This window comes from Hemicordylus capensis, chromosome 4 (assembly GCF_027244095.1).
Source record: "Hemicordylus capensis ecotype Gifberg chromosome 4, rHemCap1.1.pri, whole genome shotgun sequence".
Taxonomy (NCBI): domain Eukaryota; kingdom Metazoa; phylum Chordata; class Lepidosauria; order Squamata; family Cordylidae; genus Hemicordylus; species Hemicordylus capensis.
Genome location: NC_069660.1, coordinates 55,134,411 through 55,152,340, shown reverse-complemented (window position 1 = coordinate 55,152,340; position 17,930 = coordinate 55,134,411). Strand labels below are relative to the sequence as shown.

At 44.5% G+C, this 17,930-nt stretch overlaps 1 protein-coding gene across 2 annotated transcripts in view; it reads right to left on the bottom strand.

Annotated features, from left to right (window-relative positions):
- Window positions 1–17,013, bottom strand: part of CSDE1 (cold shock domain containing E1) — a 46,032-nt gene extending 29,019 nt beyond the window's left edge. Inside the window, exons 1-9 of one of the 2 annotated variants that reach the window (XM_053244659.1) lie at window positions 16,864–17,013; window positions 14,950–15,148; window positions 14,003–14,112; window positions 13,554–13,646; window positions 13,049–13,146; window positions 11,696–11,777; window positions 7,367–7,495; window positions 7,106–7,231; window positions 6,634–6,846 (exon numbers count right to left, since the gene is read on the bottom strand). In XM_053244659.1, the coding sequence (XP_053100634.1) occupies window positions 6,634–6,846; window positions 7,106–7,231; window positions 7,367–7,495; window positions 11,696–11,777; window positions 13,049–13,146; window positions 13,554–13,646; window positions 14,003–14,112; window positions 14,950–15,148; window positions 16,864–17,004 (1,191 nt within the window). In that variant the 5' untranslated portion in view covers window positions 17,005–17,013. The remainder of the gene's footprint in view (window positions 1–6,633; window positions 6,847–7,105; window positions 7,232–7,366; window positions 7,496–11,695; window positions 11,778–13,048; window positions 13,147–13,553; window positions 13,647–14,002; window positions 14,113–14,949; window positions 15,149–16,863) is intronic. The other variant, XM_053244660.1, reaches the window with a different exon arrangement.
- Between the last annotated feature and the right edge of the window lie 917 nt (window positions 17,014–17,930).

Genomic DNA, 17,930 nt, shown 5'->3' with positions numbered 1-17,930 from the left:
TCTTCAGTCATTAACAAAGCACTTCGAAGCTCCAAAAAAGGCAAACTAGAATAAACACTGTAGAAAACTAAAGTAAGGCAAGGTGCCCAAAGAAGCAACTGACAAGGATGCCTGGCCCAAGCCTAACACTGAAACACCCCCTCAATTAAACCGCAGAACAGAGGAGGAAAACACCACCCCACAGTAATATAGGGTACAGTAGAAGAAGGACAATCAGAGGGGAACAGGATCAGACACACAATTGGGTGGGTCGGATACAATCCATACGTCTGAGGAGAATGACCATTCAGGTAAGTGCCAACGATTCATTCTCCCTCAGATGAGTATTGTATCCGAGGAACATGGGACATACCCAAGCTATAACCCAAATCGGGAGGGCACACACCAGAAGGTCTGATCCTAAGTAGGGACCACCCTCTGCAATACACGTCGGCCAAAGGATGCATCTGCAGAGGCCCAATCGTGTATCTTATAGTGTTTAACGAAGGTAGAAAGGGATGCCCAAGTGGCAGCTCTACAAATATCAGCTAAGGGGGCCAAGGTAGACAAGGCCGCAGAGGCTGCTGCGCTCCGGGTGGAGTGAGAGCTAATACCCTCAGGAGCAGTCTCTCCTGCCGCGGCGTAGGCCAGCTGGATAGTTTGGCAGATCCAGCGTGCCAGGGAGGAGACAGAGACCTTCCTACCCATAGAACTGGCACGGGACAGGACACAAAAAAGGATTCGGAGACCCTGAAAGATTTAGTCCGCCTCAAGTAAATACGGATCGCACAACGGACGTCCAATTTGTGCCATTCCCTCTCCTTTGGGGAGGAAGGATTAGGACAAAAGGAGGGGAGCATCAGCTCCTGCACCCTGTGAAAGATGGAGTTCACCTTGGGAAGGTAAGTGGGGTCAGTGCGAAGAATCACATAGTCAGGAAAAACCAGGCACAGCTCCTTCCTGACAGACAAGGCACCCAAATCGGAGACCCGACAGGCTGACGCGATGGCTATCAAGAACAAAACTTTCAAGGTTAGAATCCGTAGAGGAACAGCGCGCAAAGGTTCAAATGGTGCCTTTGAGAGGGCCCCGAGAACTAAATTGAGATCCCACGTGGGAAAACGATGGATGGGAGGGGGCTTTAAGGCAGCTGCTCCCTTCAGGAAACACTGTACATGGGGATGTGCAGCCATGGAAGGGACTCCTGGAACCCCTAGCACAGACAAAATAGCGAACACCTGGCGACGCAGAGTGTTGGGACGGAGGCCCTTATCTAAACCCATCTGCAAGAAGCCTAAGACCTGCGTCGCCGAAGCCGCCAGAGGGTCCCCCCCGGAGGCGAGACACCACTGAGTATAGGCTTGCCAGGTGGACTGGTATATACGAGCCGTGGACGGCCGCCTCGAGGCCAAGATAGTATCCTGGACCGCAACGGGGTATCCACAACGCGCTAGAGAGTCCCGTTCAATCTCCAAGCGTGAAGATTGAGCCACGCTGGGTCTGGATGAAGGACGGGACCCTGGTGGAGAAGATGCACTCGAGTTCCCAGAGGTAGAGGGGGCTCTATCGAGAGGGTGACCAGGTCCGAAAACCACGGCCGTGGCCAATGCGGAGCCACAAGGATGACCTCTGCTTTCTGGTATCTGATCCTCCACACCGTCCGGGATAACACCGCAAAGGGTGGGAAAGCATAGAGCAGACCCTGCGGCCAGGGGGACATCAGAGCATCCACCACCTCTGCCCCCGGAGATGGAAACCTAGAGAAAAATCTGGGCACCTTGGAGTTGACTGGAAATGCAAAGAGGTTGACTAGGGGAACCCCGAACCGGAGGACAATCTCCCTGAACGCTCGATCGTCCAGGATCCATTCCCCCTGATCCAGCTGAGACCGGCTTAGCCAGTCTGCCACCGAGTTGTCCACCCCACTGATATGATCGGCCTCCAATGAGGCCAGGTTCTTTTCTGCCCAGCGCAACAGAGTCTCGGCTTCGCACATTAAGGGCCAAGACCTTGTTCTCCCCTGACGATTGAGATGTGCCTTGGCGGTGGCATTGTCGGAGCGCACGAGCACGTGCCGACCCTGAATCTCGGGAAGGAATCGAGCCAGGACTAGCCGAATCGCCCGGAGCTCCAACCAATTGATGGATTGGCGACGCTCTACGTCTGACCACGGACCCTGAGCCACCTGAGGGCCGCAGTGACCTCCCCATCCTGAGAGACTTGCGTCGGTCGTCACCATGACCCGGTCGACCGGCAGGAAACTCACCCCCCTGCGGAGAGCATGGGACATCCACCACCTGAGGGACAGATGAACGCGAGAAGTCAGGGACACCTTGAGTCTCGACCTGCTAGTGATGAGTTCCTGAAGGGGTAGAAGGAGCCACTGCAGAGGACGAGAATGAAAACGCACCCAGGGCACAATCCCGATCGCGGAAGCCATCAGGCCCTGTAAGTGGGAGAGATACAGAATTTGTGCCTGAGTTTGACCCCGCAGCTTGCAGCCAGTGGCAAGCAACTTTTGTCTCCTTTCGTCGGTGAGACGGACCGTCCCCCGAGACGTGTCTATTATCGCCCCCAAATGTTGAATCACATTGCTGGGGACCAGGGAACTCTTTTTGAGGTTTACTAGAAACCCGTGACTGGCTAAGACCGCTAGGGTCTCCCTGATGTCCAGAAGCCCTTTGTCCCAAGATGGCGACCTTATTAAAAGGTCGTCAAGAAAAGGGTAAAGATGTATTCCCCTGGTCCTCAAGTGCGCCACGAGTGCCACCATAATCTTGGTGAACACTCGCGGCGCAGTCGAGAGACCGAAGGGGAGCGCCCGGTACTGGTAATGGACCCCTGCATACGCAAACCGCAGAAACCTCCTGTCCAGAGGGTGAATGGGAACATGGAGGTAGGCCTCCTTGAGGTCTATGGAGGCCAAGTAGTCCCCTTCCTGGAGGACCATGAGGATGGACCTCAGGGTTTCCATGCGAAAATGCCTCCCCTTGAGGAAGCGATTGACAAACTTTAAGTCCAAAATGGCCCTCCATTCTGTGGTCTTTTTTGGAACCAAAAATAGTATAGAATAAACTCCATGTCCCGCCTCCTCTGGGGGGACCAGCTTGATTGCCCTGATGTCGAGCAGGTGGCGAATTGCCTTGAGCATCAGGGCCTGCTTGCGTATGTTGCGGGATAGCGGAGAGGAGAGGAACCGGTCCGGGGGCCGGGATAGGAACTCCAGGCTGTATCCCTGGGAAACTATGCGCTGAACCCAGGCATCTGTGGACGTCCGGGTCCACTGGTGGGCGAAGAATGCCAGCCGGCCGCCTACCTGCGGCTCCGGCACGGAGTCATTGTGGAGAGGGGAGTTTGAACCCAGACTTCGCATACTGGCCTGAATGCTGGAACTTCCCTTGAGGCCGGTCTCTGGAGAAGCCCTGGGGTCTGGACCAAGAAGGCTTGTCCTGCTTGTTCTGTCGGGCACGAAAATTAGACCGGTACCCCTTCTGCCCAAAGCTGCTTGAGGAGTGGGAGGAAAAGGAAGAAGAAGCATTAGAGAAGGATCTGCGCTCCTGCTGCTAAACGGAGAAGGGCATAGCCTTTTTCTTGTCTTTAGTCTCAACTAGCACGGGCTCCAATACTTCCCCCAAAAGCTTACCCCCTTTAAAGGAAGAATTGGCCAAATTGCTCCTCGACTTCTGATCAACTTTCCAGTTTTTGAGCCATAAGTGTCTCCTGACTGTGATGTCAGAAGCCATAGCCCGGGCAGACAGCTGGACGGCATCCAGGGAGCTGTCGGCCATAAAGGCAGAAGCCTTGCCTAACTTATTGAGACCCTGACGAAGGGCCACGAGCTCCGGCGGAACCATGGGAAGAAGGTCCCTAACCCATAAAACAGACGCTCGAGCAAAAATGGAATTGGCCACCGAAGCCCTGACAGCGAGGGTTGAGGCTTCATGTGATCTGCGTAACGCAGCATCACACTTCTTGTCCTCCACATTACGAAGAACCTCATCCCCGTCCTTTGGAAGGACTGCCCCAGTTACAAGAGCAGCGACCTCCTTGTCCACCGGAGGAACCTGTAGCATATTCATAACTGGTTTGGGAATAGTGTAAAGTCGCCTAACCCCGGGTGGAGGACCCTTGCTTTCTAAGGGCCGGTCCCATTCACTTCGAATAATGTCTAGAAATATCTGGGGACAAGGGACAGCCACTTCCGGGGCCTTCAGCGAAGGTAACACAGCCGGATCCCCTTCTGGCACCCCCTGTGGTGGAGAAACAAACCCCTCCAAGCGGAGGGACTTCCGGGCCTTATGAAGGAGAACTGGGAAATCAGTTTGACTAAGCAAACGATAGGGGGCCTGGGAAGGCGGCAAAAACTCTCCTTCATCTCCAGACAGCTCCCCCTCCTCCTTGCCTGAATCAGAGTCCTCAGAAGGCTGTTCCCCTTCTTCCTCTGGAAATAAGACGGGTGCTGCTGAAGTAGCCCCTTGCCCAGAAGGGCTAGAAGGAGCACAGGGCGACAGGGTAGGCGGTCCCAAAGGTGCCCGCAAAGACCCAGGAGCGCACGACTGAGGCGGCAAAATGAGAGGGTTTCCCGCCTGTTCCCCCGAAATGACGGCCGAATCGACTGTTCCTGCCGCCTGGGGATTCAAAATGGATGCCGGAGTGACGGAGATGGGAATTTGCCGGGCGAGATCAGGGACAGGTTTGCCAAACTCCTCCGCGACTACCCGCCGGAGGGCAGCGAAACTTGGAGGAATCTCCTCCTCAGGCACACCAGGAGACCTCCGTTCTAGAGAGGGAGGAGAGGGACAGGCACGCTTGGCGGCAGGCTCTCCCGAGCGTGAAGTCCCTACCTGGGAGCCTTGCTGTTCCGGCTGATCTTCCACCTGAGTCCCCGAGCCGCTCTCCAATAGGGCCGGGAGGGACTGGGTCCCCCCGCCAGACACCCCATGCCCTCGACCAACACCCGCAGGCGATTGAGGTGCGACGCGCTTGGCCGCGCGCGCTGCCGCCTTCTTCTCCTTAGAGAGCTTTTTGGGCTTCTTCGGCTGGGGGGGGCTGAGTCACGGGCGCGGGTGAGGTAGCCGCAGCCCACTCAGCATGGCACACCGCCGGAGCGATGGAGTCCTCAGAGAGGGAGGGAGAGGCCTCCCTCTCACAGCGCGAGCCAGAAACCTCCATGGTTAAAAACTCACTGCCGCGAATGCAGGAGAGATCGCGAGCGGAGCGCTAGGACAGGTCTTTTCCCTCTTTATGCCCCAAACTGCTAGCTAACAGAAGGCAGTAGAAAATACGAAGAGGTGAAAACTGGAGTGAAGCAAAAGGAGAGCACCTGCTTGGAGCAAGACAGGGCTAAGACTGAAGAGGCAAGGTGGTTGTCCCTCCCTCCTGCTATCAAGATCTTTTCTGATTGGCCCTGTCTCGGAGCAGTAGGTGGCGACAACCCATGTTCCTCGGATACAATCCTCGTCTGAGGGAAAATGGATCTTGATTCTGTTGTCTTAGATGTTTGCTATCCACTGCTCCCCCCAGCTCAGTGCCATAAGTAAATCAGGATAGCCATCCCCTCTACTCCCTCCAAATCATTTATGAAAATTGTGAAAAGCACAGGGTTCAGGACACAGCCTTGTGGCACTCCACCTGATTATCCTCCCAGGGTAATCAACTGGGATTGTACTCAGTACTCACTGAGTACCACTGTGAATCCAGCATCTAGCTCATATTATTAATAAAATAATTATGGAGAGCTGGTCTTGTGGTAGCAAGCATGACTTGCCCCTTAGCTAAGCACGGTTCACCTTGGTTGCATATGAATTGGAGACTTGCTGTGTGAGCACTTAAGATGTTCAGGTGGAGCCAGAGGGATGTAGTGGTTAGAGTGCTGGACTAGGACCGGGGAGACCAGAGGTCAAATCCCCATTCTGCCATAACACTCTGGGCCAGTCACTTCTCTCTCAGCCTAACCTACTTCACAGGGTTGTTGCGGGGATAAACTTAAGTATGTAGTACACCGCTCTGGGTTCCTTGGAGGAAAAGCGGGATATAAAATGTTAGAAGAAGTAGTAGTAGTAATAATAATAATAATAATTCCTTTCAGGGGATGGAGGCACTCTGGGAAGAGCATCTTGGTTCCAAGTTCCCTCCCTGGCATCTCCAAGATAGGGCTGAGAGAGACTCCTGCCTGCACCTTGGAGAAGCAGCTGCCAGTCTGTGTAGACAATACTGAGCAAGATGGACCTATGGTCTGACTCAGTATATGGCAGTTTCCTATGTTCCTAAGGATATCATGGGAGACTGGCAAATACTTTGCTGATGTCAAGATACTATGTCCACAGTATTACAACAATCTACTAAACTAATTATGCCATCAAAAAAGGAGATGTAGTTAGTCTGGCATGACTTATTCTTAGAACTCCATGCTTGCTCCTACTCATCACCAGAATCTTTCCTTTGCATTCAGAAAGACTGCTACTTAATAATGTATTTGAGCACCTTGCCCGGTATCAATATCAAACTGAGAGGTCTGTATTTTCCGAGCTCCACCTTTTCTGAAGATAATCCGACACAATGTTGGAATCTTAGCAATGAAGAAGCGACATGACAACCCAATTCTACAGTTATATCCCATTCTCATCTCTCTACACAAAACATTTAGATACTTGCCATTTCTCTAGCCTCATTAGTGAACTGGAAAGTATTGGGAAGAACTTCAATATTAGTGGCTCGCTCCAATTTGTCACGTCGATCTGTTGAGATGTTGAATCTAACATGGTCACCTTCCAACAGTGTCACTTTTGATTTTGTATCTTTATCTCCAAATGGAAGTTCTTTAGGAATCACAAAGTCAACTTTTATGCGTCCAGGCAGTGGGTCATTCTGATCACAATACAAAAGCAAGTTCAGATTAGAGTTTTTCTGAATTTTATTATTTTACACACACTAAGCACCTCAGCTTTCTTTGCAGCTTCTAATAACCTCCCACCAAGCTCTAAAGCTAACCTGATCTTTCCTCATAAATGCTTGTCCTGAATATTTCAATTTATTTTCACAATGTCACTGACTATCTAGGTGCTTTAAAATAAAACTTTTACACTCATGCAGCATGTATGCAAAATTGAAATAAATAAAACTTTACCTGATTTTTGTTGGGTACTTTTGGAATTACTTTGGTTACTGTTCCCTCAAAGTGTTCAATGCTGATATCTTCAAATATAACAGTTCCTTGAGGCAAAAGTCTTACATCAGTTGCAACTTCTTTACCCTATGAGTGAATAGTAAATCAAGTAAACAGGAGAAGCAATACAAGGACCAGCAAAATCCTATAAAGAAACTTGAAGCAGTTCCTTTGCTGTCATGAACCTAGAATTTAGTTCTCTTATAAGGAATTTGGTCTTACATTTCTGTCTTTGATTGTGAACTCCACATCATCACCAGGCTGTAAGGCTTCTAGGTCACCTTTAAATTCACTATAGTGAAAGAATATTTCCTTTACAACATCACCCCTTTCAATGAATCCAAAGGCTTCCTAGGAAAATAACACAATTTTTCCCCATTAGTAAGATTTTAAACATAAAATCCCAAAATATTAATAAGACAGGAACATACAAATCTGAAATTCTAAACATACAAACTATGACAACTTATCTGAAGCATAAGCAAAACACAATTATAATAGTTCAAACTAATTAAAAGCAAAAAAAGGAGTCATAGCCACTTTGATATGGAACAATTTTAAATTGCTAGCTGTCCGGATAGTGACCATCTCCCTGGAGAGCTACATCTGAATTTCTTTGGAAGTTTTTTACTTGCAGAATCAACCCACTGTTCAAATTCAGCATTAGAGTTGCGATCTTGCATAAAATGGTCTGGAAGGACAGAGGAACAATTCACTGTAACGCTGAATTCTGAAAATCTTGTCCTTCTCCGTTCAATATGACTGGCTATTGAGATGGACAATAGCATCTTAGATCACTGTAGTACAACTGTCCAGGCCCTGCATACAGTGTTAACTTTTAACAAATCTCTGAAGGACCATGGGGTTACCTACTGCTCCAAGAGCTGGTTTGATACAGATTGCATTAATGCTAAAAGAATGCTTATTAGTGCATATCAAACATACAGGGATCATCTGCCACTTTCCTCCCCGCAGAGCATCATATAACAGAAGAAGCAATACAAATAGCTGTTGAAAACCAAAAAAAGAGGCACCATGAGACTGTCCTGGCAACAACTGATAGCAGCATCGAGATCCAAAAATCCTTCCCTGTTTTGGCACATGGTTGCCTCTCATCTGCTGCTTGGGTTATCCTACTTTGATTGTATGATACCTGCACTTATATGGGAGGAGTATTACCATACATTGTACAAGAGAGATGAAGCAGCTGTCACAAGCCTAGATCTGGATGCAAGTCAGTTGCCAGAATGGCCACTAGTAACGTGTACTGAAATAGAATCCTTGGCAAGGCAGCTTAAACCTGCCTTGGCAAAGCCCCTGGCGATGACTACATATCTGCAGAAGTACTTAGAAATAATCTGGCATAGTGGGCTCCAGTCTTGGTCTCTCTCTTTTCTTTTATTGGCAAGACTGCATGTGTCCCTAAGAACTGGGGAGTAGCAATAATAATCCCAATCTATAAAAAAGGTGAAAGGAAACTACCTGAAAACTATTGATCCATGAGTCTTCTAAGTATTGTGAGCAAGATGTATGCTAGGCATTATGTGTGATAGTGTTTACTGGACTGGATGGATTCTGAAAATATCCTGGTGGAGCAGCAAAGAGACTTCTCCACAGGTCGCTCTGTTATGGACCCTGCTTTAATACTACAACATCCCCTGCTAACTGGGCAAAGAGGCACCTTTTAGCGTGGTGATTCTCTTTATTTAGCAGGGGGAGAGAGTACCTGGCCCTATCCACCCCCAGCACAGGACCTCCAGTGACTGTTGCTAGTGTCTATCTTGTGTTTCTTTTTAGAATGCGAGCCCTTTGGGGACAGGGAGCCATCTTATTTATTTATTATTTCTCTGTGTAAACCGCCCTGAGCCATTTTTGGAAGGGCAGTATAAAAATCGGACTAACAACAACACATAGCACATAGAGAATATGTAATGCAGAATAAACACACAATTCAATTCTCCCACCGCTCTAGGGGCACCCAATTTATCCCCTCTGCAATAAAACTTTTTTCGGCTGAAGTACGAGCACAGCTCCTTTATGGAGCCCAAGTCTGTATGTACTCTAACTGCTTTAAGGTGGAATCCGTGCAATCTAAGTTCCCGAGGAACATTTTTCAAGGGCTGAAAAATGCCTAAGGCTGCCCTTTGTCTGGAAGCAGGACTGCTAAATGTAGAGGCCAGAGCATGGATTAATCTCTTTGAATTCTGGCTAAAGCTGGTTTTCCACACGAGAGGTTTAGCTCCACTTGAATGGAGGCCTACCACTCCAGGTGGAAAAGAGAGTTAGAGGAAAGGTTGCATCATTATGGTTTCTTCCCTTCTGCATTGATAACTTTGGGGTATGAAAATACCAGGGTCAACTTCAGGCAAAGAATATATGATATGGAGTGTCAAACTGACCAGGGCTCTATTCCTGTTGCTGTCCATTTGGGGAACCAAGCTCTGACCTTTAATGCTGCTAGATATCTAAATCTGATAACTGTACCAAAATATCCAGAGCATTGAAACAGGCACAATGCAAAGCCTTGCAAACAGCAGTCTTGGAAGGGAGATACTAAAAAATTCCCTACAAAGAATGTACTAGTCCCTGCAACTTGGGAGAGATTGAAACGGTACATGTGCTATTTTATTGTCAGTTTTACCAAGATATACAGCATCTGTTTGGCCTGGCCTTCTAGGGTTTCTAAACTGTTGTAAAAGGTTTTTAGTGTACCTGTTTTTCAGGGTTTTTAAACTGTTTATTGTTTAACTGTTTTATGCTATTTTATAATTTTTAATTGTTGACTGATTATCTGTAAACTGCCCTGAGCCAATTTTGGAAGGGCGGTATAGAAGTTGAATGAATGATGATAAATATATATAAAACTCCTTTTATTAGCTGTCATCCAGGTTGTATAGATTCTTTTTATCTCGATTAACTTTTAAATGACCAGAATGATTCAAGATCTTATAATGTGGCTAAATTCTTATTAATAGCCAATAAAATTCACCAGGAGCTCATTAAGAATCATTTCTAGCTGATCTATGTGTTGGTTTTATCTTGCTGGGCTTCTGTTTGTAAACTGTACTGGTCTGTGATTGTAATAAAGTATTGATTGAATGACTGCCACTGTGACATCTAAACATAAAGATTAATAGATGTATGATGATCCCAGCATTATTGTCAACAATGTACTCTTAATATTTACCAAATACCTCTACTGCAGTTGAGCATTTAACCCAAGCATAATCAGGTTTCAAAAACTCAACAAGAAGTTCTGGTAAGAACTAATCTGCCTTCTTTCCTTTAACTATAATCTTAATTGATAATTACCAGCTTCCACCTCAAAAGTGTGTGGTGGATGACATCACAAAAAATGCTGTTGAGCCATCCCTACAACTGTACCAAATTGAGTTCAAATTGATTCCACTTGTGTTTCAAACAGACATGCATCAGCCAACTTGAACTGCGGTGGATGACATTACAAATTATGCCACTGAGGTGTCCCTGTGTGTTGCTCATCACAACTGTACCAAATTTGGTTCAAATCAGTTAGGTGGTTGACAAGTTAGCCCACTTGCACCCCAAATGTTCATGCATCTGTCTTCTCAAACTGAGGTGGATGACATCACTAACTACACCATTGAGGTGCCCCTACATTTCCCTACAACAGTACCAAATTTGGTTCAAATTGGTCCGAGCGTTGCAAAGTTGATAGGGGACACACATACACAGAAAGCTGGGTGATCTCAAAAAAAAGGGGGGGGGGATTCAAATAATAAAAGGATTAGATTGCATCCTTCACCCCAAATGCATTTATCTTTGCCCAGGATTTGGTGGTGGAACTCTAGCAACCCGCTGCAAGAGTTCTGAAGTGAGGACTGAGGTGGAGAGGGGGAAGAAAGTGTTGGTGGTGGCCGGCTGGCGGGCAGAAGAGAGGGGAGAGAAAGGTGGCGGCGGGCAGCAGGTGGGGGGAGAGAAAGGCGGTGGTAGCGGCCTTCTTGGCCGCCCGCCGTGGCTATTTGTGGGGGGAAGAATGGGAGGGGAAGAGGGCTGGAGAGCGCGGGGCCAGAGGGAAAGGGAAGAGAGGAGAGACCGGGCCGGAAGGAAGAGGGTGGGGGAAACAGCTGGCCCCAAAGCGCTGCACAGATTATCTGTGCGGGGTCGGCTAGTAATGTGCAATTTTACTAGAGAACATAGTATTCCAAGCACAAGAACACTACTTGGAAAACTAATAGTTCTCCTTCTGATTGGAGGAAGAAAACTTTAGGATACTACCCAGAGAAATTTTGAAGACTAACAGCTACAGAACATGTATATGAAGAAACTCTTGATAAAATTCACAAGTTAAATATATGCAACCCAATCCGAAACATGAATACTCAAGTGCAAGATCCAAGGGGGCTTACTTCAAGTAAGCAAAGGAGCATAGCCTAAGAAGCAATGATACCAAGAATAACTTTAAACATCCTCTTCTTCAGATTTTTGTGTTTTCATAGCTTTACACAGAAAACCACAGCCAGCCAAAAGAACTCATTCTGAAATTCAAAGACAAATGAAAGTGTTACCTACCTTCATGGCACAAACTACTCCTTGACACCGAGCTTGTTTCTTTTTCAAAAGCATAATGTTACGAGCACTTACAGCACCAGTACTAGGAAAGATAGAGTATGATGACACAAGATGAATCTAGCCCAATGCCTTATTCAAACAAGACCAATTACATAAAACACTTTAAAAAAATCTAACACATGCAAAATCCTATTTTACAAACTGAGGAAGATGCAAAGCCTCTTTCTGTTAAGCAACGAAATTTAGAAAAAGGAATGCCAAACAATGATAAAGCTGATCTTTATCTGAAGTGGATGCTCCAATTTTAGAACAAAAGCAAATTCTCATTAGAGATCCAGACCAAAAATGTGGGCAGACTCAGATATGAATAAGAAACCATGTTTTCCTGCCATGAGAATAAGTTTGCGAGAACTGCATACTTGTACACTCCTCCCTCCTCTTCTTTCATGAAAGAGGGAAAAGTGAAAGCTTCTTTTAATTTGAAATAAACCCATGTTCCATATGAATTTGGGGACTCAACCACAGCCAGCTAAAGAAACTGGGACTGCACCCAGTGCAACACAGACACAACAGCACTAGTGCAAGCCAGTGTGATGTAGTGGTTAGAGTGCTGGACTAGGACCGGGGAGACCCGAGTTCAAATCCCCATTCAGCCATGAAACTAGCTGGGTGACTCTGGGCCAGTCACTTCTCTCTCAGCCTAACCTACTTCACAGGGTTGTTGTGAAAGAGAAACTCAAGTATGTAGTACACCGCTCTGGGCTCCTTGAAGGAAGAGCGGGATATAAATGTAAAAATAAATAAAATTTTCCCCATCTCTTCCTCTTTATTGCATCCCTGCGCTCCTTGAAAAGCCCATCCTCAAGAATCAACAAATCTTTGACAAAGGATGAGATGTGATATGGTGGGTTGGAAGTCAGGCAAAAACACTTTCAGCAAGTGGAACTGCCCTGGATAGTACCCAAGGATCTGAAACTACAATTTTATGCTGGTTTGTTTTACCTAACTGTAGCCAGTCTAAGCCACAGTTCTGAGTTTATATACCATGTGGAATTGTGATTTACCTCAAACCAAAATGGAAAAAGGAGGGGCACAAACAAGCCTATTGCCCTCACAGCTTATAGCAGAAAACTATGATTCCCCTTATGTCTCAGTCCATCTATCTGTTCTTCACTGAAAGAAAACAGGCCAACATGTGGGCTCTATTGATTTTAATAACTGCTCCAAACTCCTGAAACTGCTGTGACTAAGTATTTCAAAATCTAAGTTTCAACTTAAAGTAGCAATACTAGTTTCTGGGAAGCATTAGTACTTTGGTTAACAGATTCAGCACATTACAAGATATAAACTTACTGTTTATTTGTATCAATAATAAAGTTTATTTTATCTCCAGTTTCCAGCTGAACATTTCCTTCAACATCTTCTGGGGTATAAGTTAAGTAGAACACCTCCTGTGAATTAGAATGGGATAGCATTATATTTTGCTAGTGTTCTTAAAACAAGAGAAATTACAGTGTCCAGGTTACTTTAACTTCTGTATTTTAAAACTTGGGAAATTTTTAGAATTTTATTAATGTAAAAAATAATCAGACAGTGAAAATGTTAGTGAACTTTCTACTTTAACATTTTAAGTAGCCATGTAATTCTAGACTGAAGTTGTGAAAATGTTCAGGATGATATAGTTCAAAATATGAAATCAGAGGTTTTCTATTTCTTTTGGTTAATGGATATACTTTTAGCAATTTAAATTTAACTTTTAAAAGCAGGTACAGTTTTAACTATCTACTCTGACAAATATTTTAGCTTAAGTCACATTGGAGGATCAGTCAAAAAGTTTAAGTAAATACATAAGTTTTACCCCATTACGTTCGTAGCATACACTCCCTGTTGGACTCTGACCCGGGGCAGCTGGAGACTTACTCTCTAAGTTGTGAGGAACAGCACACACAACCTACCAGTCAAAAAAAAATCCATTGCTAATTATTTCCAGAGGCAGCATTATGCATCACAGACTGTAATTATATTCTATTACACACTCAGGGATGCACTTTACAGGTAACCCACAACAGTATGCCATGCTGCAACGTTTAACTCTTACAGTATTTCTGTTAACTGTAAGAATTGGTCTTGGTTCGGTAAAACCCCAATTTTTAATGTACTTGCCAAAACAAGTAAAAAGGTAAATTTGAAAAAAAAAATTTCTATGCAACTAAGGAGAGGCATGCTACACTCAACTCTGCCCTTGTCTGTTTGACTACAGCAGATGCAAATGGCATGCATGTAAAAAAACTAATCATAGCAACTAACTTGTCCATTTATCCGCTCTTCAGGTAAGGTTTCAGTTTTTATCTTCACGAGTTTAATAGCAATCGGTTTTCCAGTTCGCCGGTCAGAAGATACTTCAAATTCAACATCATCTGTAAAACAATAAAAAGGCATAACAATGCATAACAATAAAAAGGCAAAACTTCCTCAGTTTTGATGATAAAGAGGACTCTCTAACTTCCAAGTTTCAAAACTAGTTTATGTGCACTGAAAGCCCCTAACACATCGTTTAACCCTTTGCTTACAAGGATTCTCAGGAGCTTAATAACATTTAACTTAATCACAAATTTGAACATCAAAATAACTGTTGGAAATCTGACAGTTTTCTTCCCATCAGTGAAGATATGGCTGAGGGTCAGACCATCTTTAGCAAAGGCTTGGGATATGGAGTAGAGCGGCTGAAGGGGGAATCCTAGAAACCTTGAGAAGAGGGACCACCCTGTTCAGTTTCTAAGAATCCTCCCTCTTCCTGCAGACTCCTGCATTACATCCTTATGCTGTCGCTGAAGGCCTCCCAGCCTTCAGCAATCATGGTTTTTGTGGGGATTTAGAATAGGTTCAGTAATGAGGAGTTGTTGGGGAGGACTCCTTCCACTGCTGCAGGCTGCTCCAGCAATACTGTGGAAGCTACCTTTAGTCAGCTCATGCACAGCAATGGCCAGGCAGACTGGACCTCATTGTTGCTCTATGCAAATTAACAGTGCACCCTAGGACATAGCCTGCTGTAGCTGCACAGTACAATAGAAAGCAGTGGCAGGCCAGGAAGCTCAGGGTCCTCCAGAACAGAGTTTGAAAACCATTTTTTAGTAGATTCCTCCAAACATAACATGTCAGGAGCAACCATATGGAAAATTTACCAAGTGAACAATCTACACATTTCCCCTTACTACCTCAACTGCTAAACCAGACAATTCTACTAATTTAATTACCTCCTACTTTAAGCTCCTGTAGGTTGCCATTATACTGTGAACAGTGGAAGAACAGTCTAGCTTGCCGTTCTGAACACTGAATGAATCCATAGGAGGTCAGCAGTTTTTCAATAACCCCAGTTTCACGCAGTCCTGCAGAAGTACCATTGGGGTACCCGTTGTGTCCATTGTTATGGAGAAGGTTTGGATCAAAGCTCATCTGAAATCAAAAGGAAACATGTGAGCTCCAACAGTAAATTCTCATCAACTTGATATTCTTACTCAAAAACACAGTAAGAGTCATGGCCAAAGTTTAAAGGCAATCAAACAAGCAAGTAGGCTTCTAGTAGTTGAGGCAGGCACTTGGCTAGTTGAGTGTCACCAGGAGCTATACAACAACTACACACAGGTGCTTAGATTAACATAGTACTATAATCTTCATTATACAAATAAAATCAATACTCTACTCAAAATTATCTACATAACCTGCATTTGCCAATGAAGGTCATCAGACAGCAAAAACAAAGGATTACTAAAAACCTAATCAAGTTATTTCCATAAGTTCGTCCTTATGCTATCTTAAGCTTAACTGGTGGCCTAATATTTATAAGCTCCATTGACCACTATATTGATTCACTTAAATGCTCCTTCACTACCAATAAATGAATCTGCTAACTCCACAGGACAGGGAGGAAAGGTAGAACAATGGTTAATGAGAACTTTGCTTTTAATAATAAAAGCAATAACAATAAGAAAAGCTGCATTTTGTAAAAATATATTCATCTAAACAACTCTCTTTCAAGTCCTTAATCATACAGGATTTACACAACCACCTACATGATTATCTTAAGTTAACTTTAGTCCAGATCAAAGTATTAGAAGACATCTTTTCCAACGTTTACAGTAAAACAAACCATGCAAGTCAAAGAATTCAAGGCAAGGCAGTGCCAAAATCATGCATTTTATACACATGCTAAAGTTTCCTGTGTATCTGTTTAAGAAAACAAAAACCAATTTCTTCAGCTTCAAGGAGCCATACAAGAGTTCCATATGTAGGACTTTAGGAAACTATTGTAATCGAAAATTTTATAACTGAATAGATTACTTACTCATACGGAAATCTAGTAATAAAAGCAATTTATTATGCCATCTGCAAGAGTAAGGGTATTTTTTAGCTACCCTTCAAGGTCACTGTTGGGTATGAAGTCCACATGCAGTTTTCGAAGACACTAAACCTACAGTCCTATGCACACTTATTTGGGAGCAATTCCCATTGAACTCAATCGGATTTCCAAGTCGGAATGGGCTGAAAAGTGCCATTAGAGGCTTTTTATCAACCAGTACAAGCACTAAGGTGACACTATGAGATCTGAGAAGATGGGATTTCTCCTTTGCAAAAGCAAGCCAAACCCCCACACGTACTGCAACCAATAAGATGCAACAACTACCTGCTCAGATGTTAATGTAAATGATGCTTACAACATTTTACACTGGCTTTTCATCAACTATTTCCTATTACAAGTGTCATGTTTCCCATTTCCTATTGCAAGTGTCAAGGAAAACTTAAATCTATGCATGCAGCTCTTTTTTTTGCATATTAAATAATAAAACTTGGTTGAACATAAGTCGTACTAGAAGTGGGTAAGAAATTCAAACATCTCAGAATGCATGAAATGAAGTGGTAACCCACAACACACACACCCACACCATTAAGTTTCTGAAACAGATACAGGAAAAACACAAACAGATATAGGAAGACACAGTCTAAGAACCCAGCAAAATTTCCAGCTGGTTTTGGTGTAATTTTATCCTTTAACCTGTTGAAGAGATTTAATTCCAGTGAAGTTAGAAGTGAGAACATAAGCACAGAAGAGTTAACTGCTAGGGATCCCCATGCTAAAAACAACATGTCTGTCAACTGGCGCCCTGACTTACAGATCTCTGATAAAGGGGGGTCCTCTTCTGTTTTTTAGACCCGGATGAAGTAGAAGATGAAGAGAAAGGTAAAGGATGAGAAGGAGGGGGAGCTGCAGGAGGGGGGAGAGGATCTGATGACACAGTATAATGGTTCTCCATCTCATACAGCTGTGATAACATAGTACACAGTATAACTAGTCAATAGTTAGCACATTTTTAAATACATCCAAGTAATTATCAAATTCCATGTCTCAAGTGACTAAGCTGGACGTCAAAAGTAGTAAATCCAAATTTCCTTTTTCATAGGATTACAGCATAAATTCTACAAGAAAGCACTATTTCTACATCAATAACTCCTCTCCAACAGTGTTCTGAGCAGATCATTCTACCAGGACCCTGACCAGCTGTTGCACAAAAGCTACCAAGGGAGAGGTATCACTGGAAAGAAATGTATACAAGTAATAGATTTGAGCCAACAGTTGTCACATTATGCACGTTCTTGCTCTGCAGCAAAGAATATGCCCAGATAAATAATAAATCACAGTGCTTTATTTCTCTCCTTTCCCATTCTAAACGGATAGCAGAACTCCTCAAATTGAGGAAACTAACAACTAGTACTTTAAAGGAGAGACAGAAAAACTGCTTAACGTTACACAGGTTGTGGGTATTATTAGCAGAGGACCTGAGAAAAAAGCTCAACACTTACTGCCTGTGACAAACTCTCTAAAGAGTTTGTTGAAATAGTGACAGTTTTCATGAGTTGTTTAAGATAGCTGACCTATCTTTCACAACATTCAAAACTGGAGCAGAAATTGCCACTCCTGCCTTCACTTTCCCATGATTTGGAGGATACAGCATAGCACCTGAATTTCAGGTATGAATACTGGGGAGTAAAAAGGTTCTTAGTTGAATTTAGGACCACCATAGGTATACTGGCAGCAATTTTTATAGCAGGTCTGTTCCCCACAGTCTTATCGAATGCATGTTGAACATCTACCAACAATATTGCACAAAGCTAGAACTCAAGTTAAAAAATTCTATAGATTAACCAATTTATGGTCAATCTTCAACTAAATATTACACAC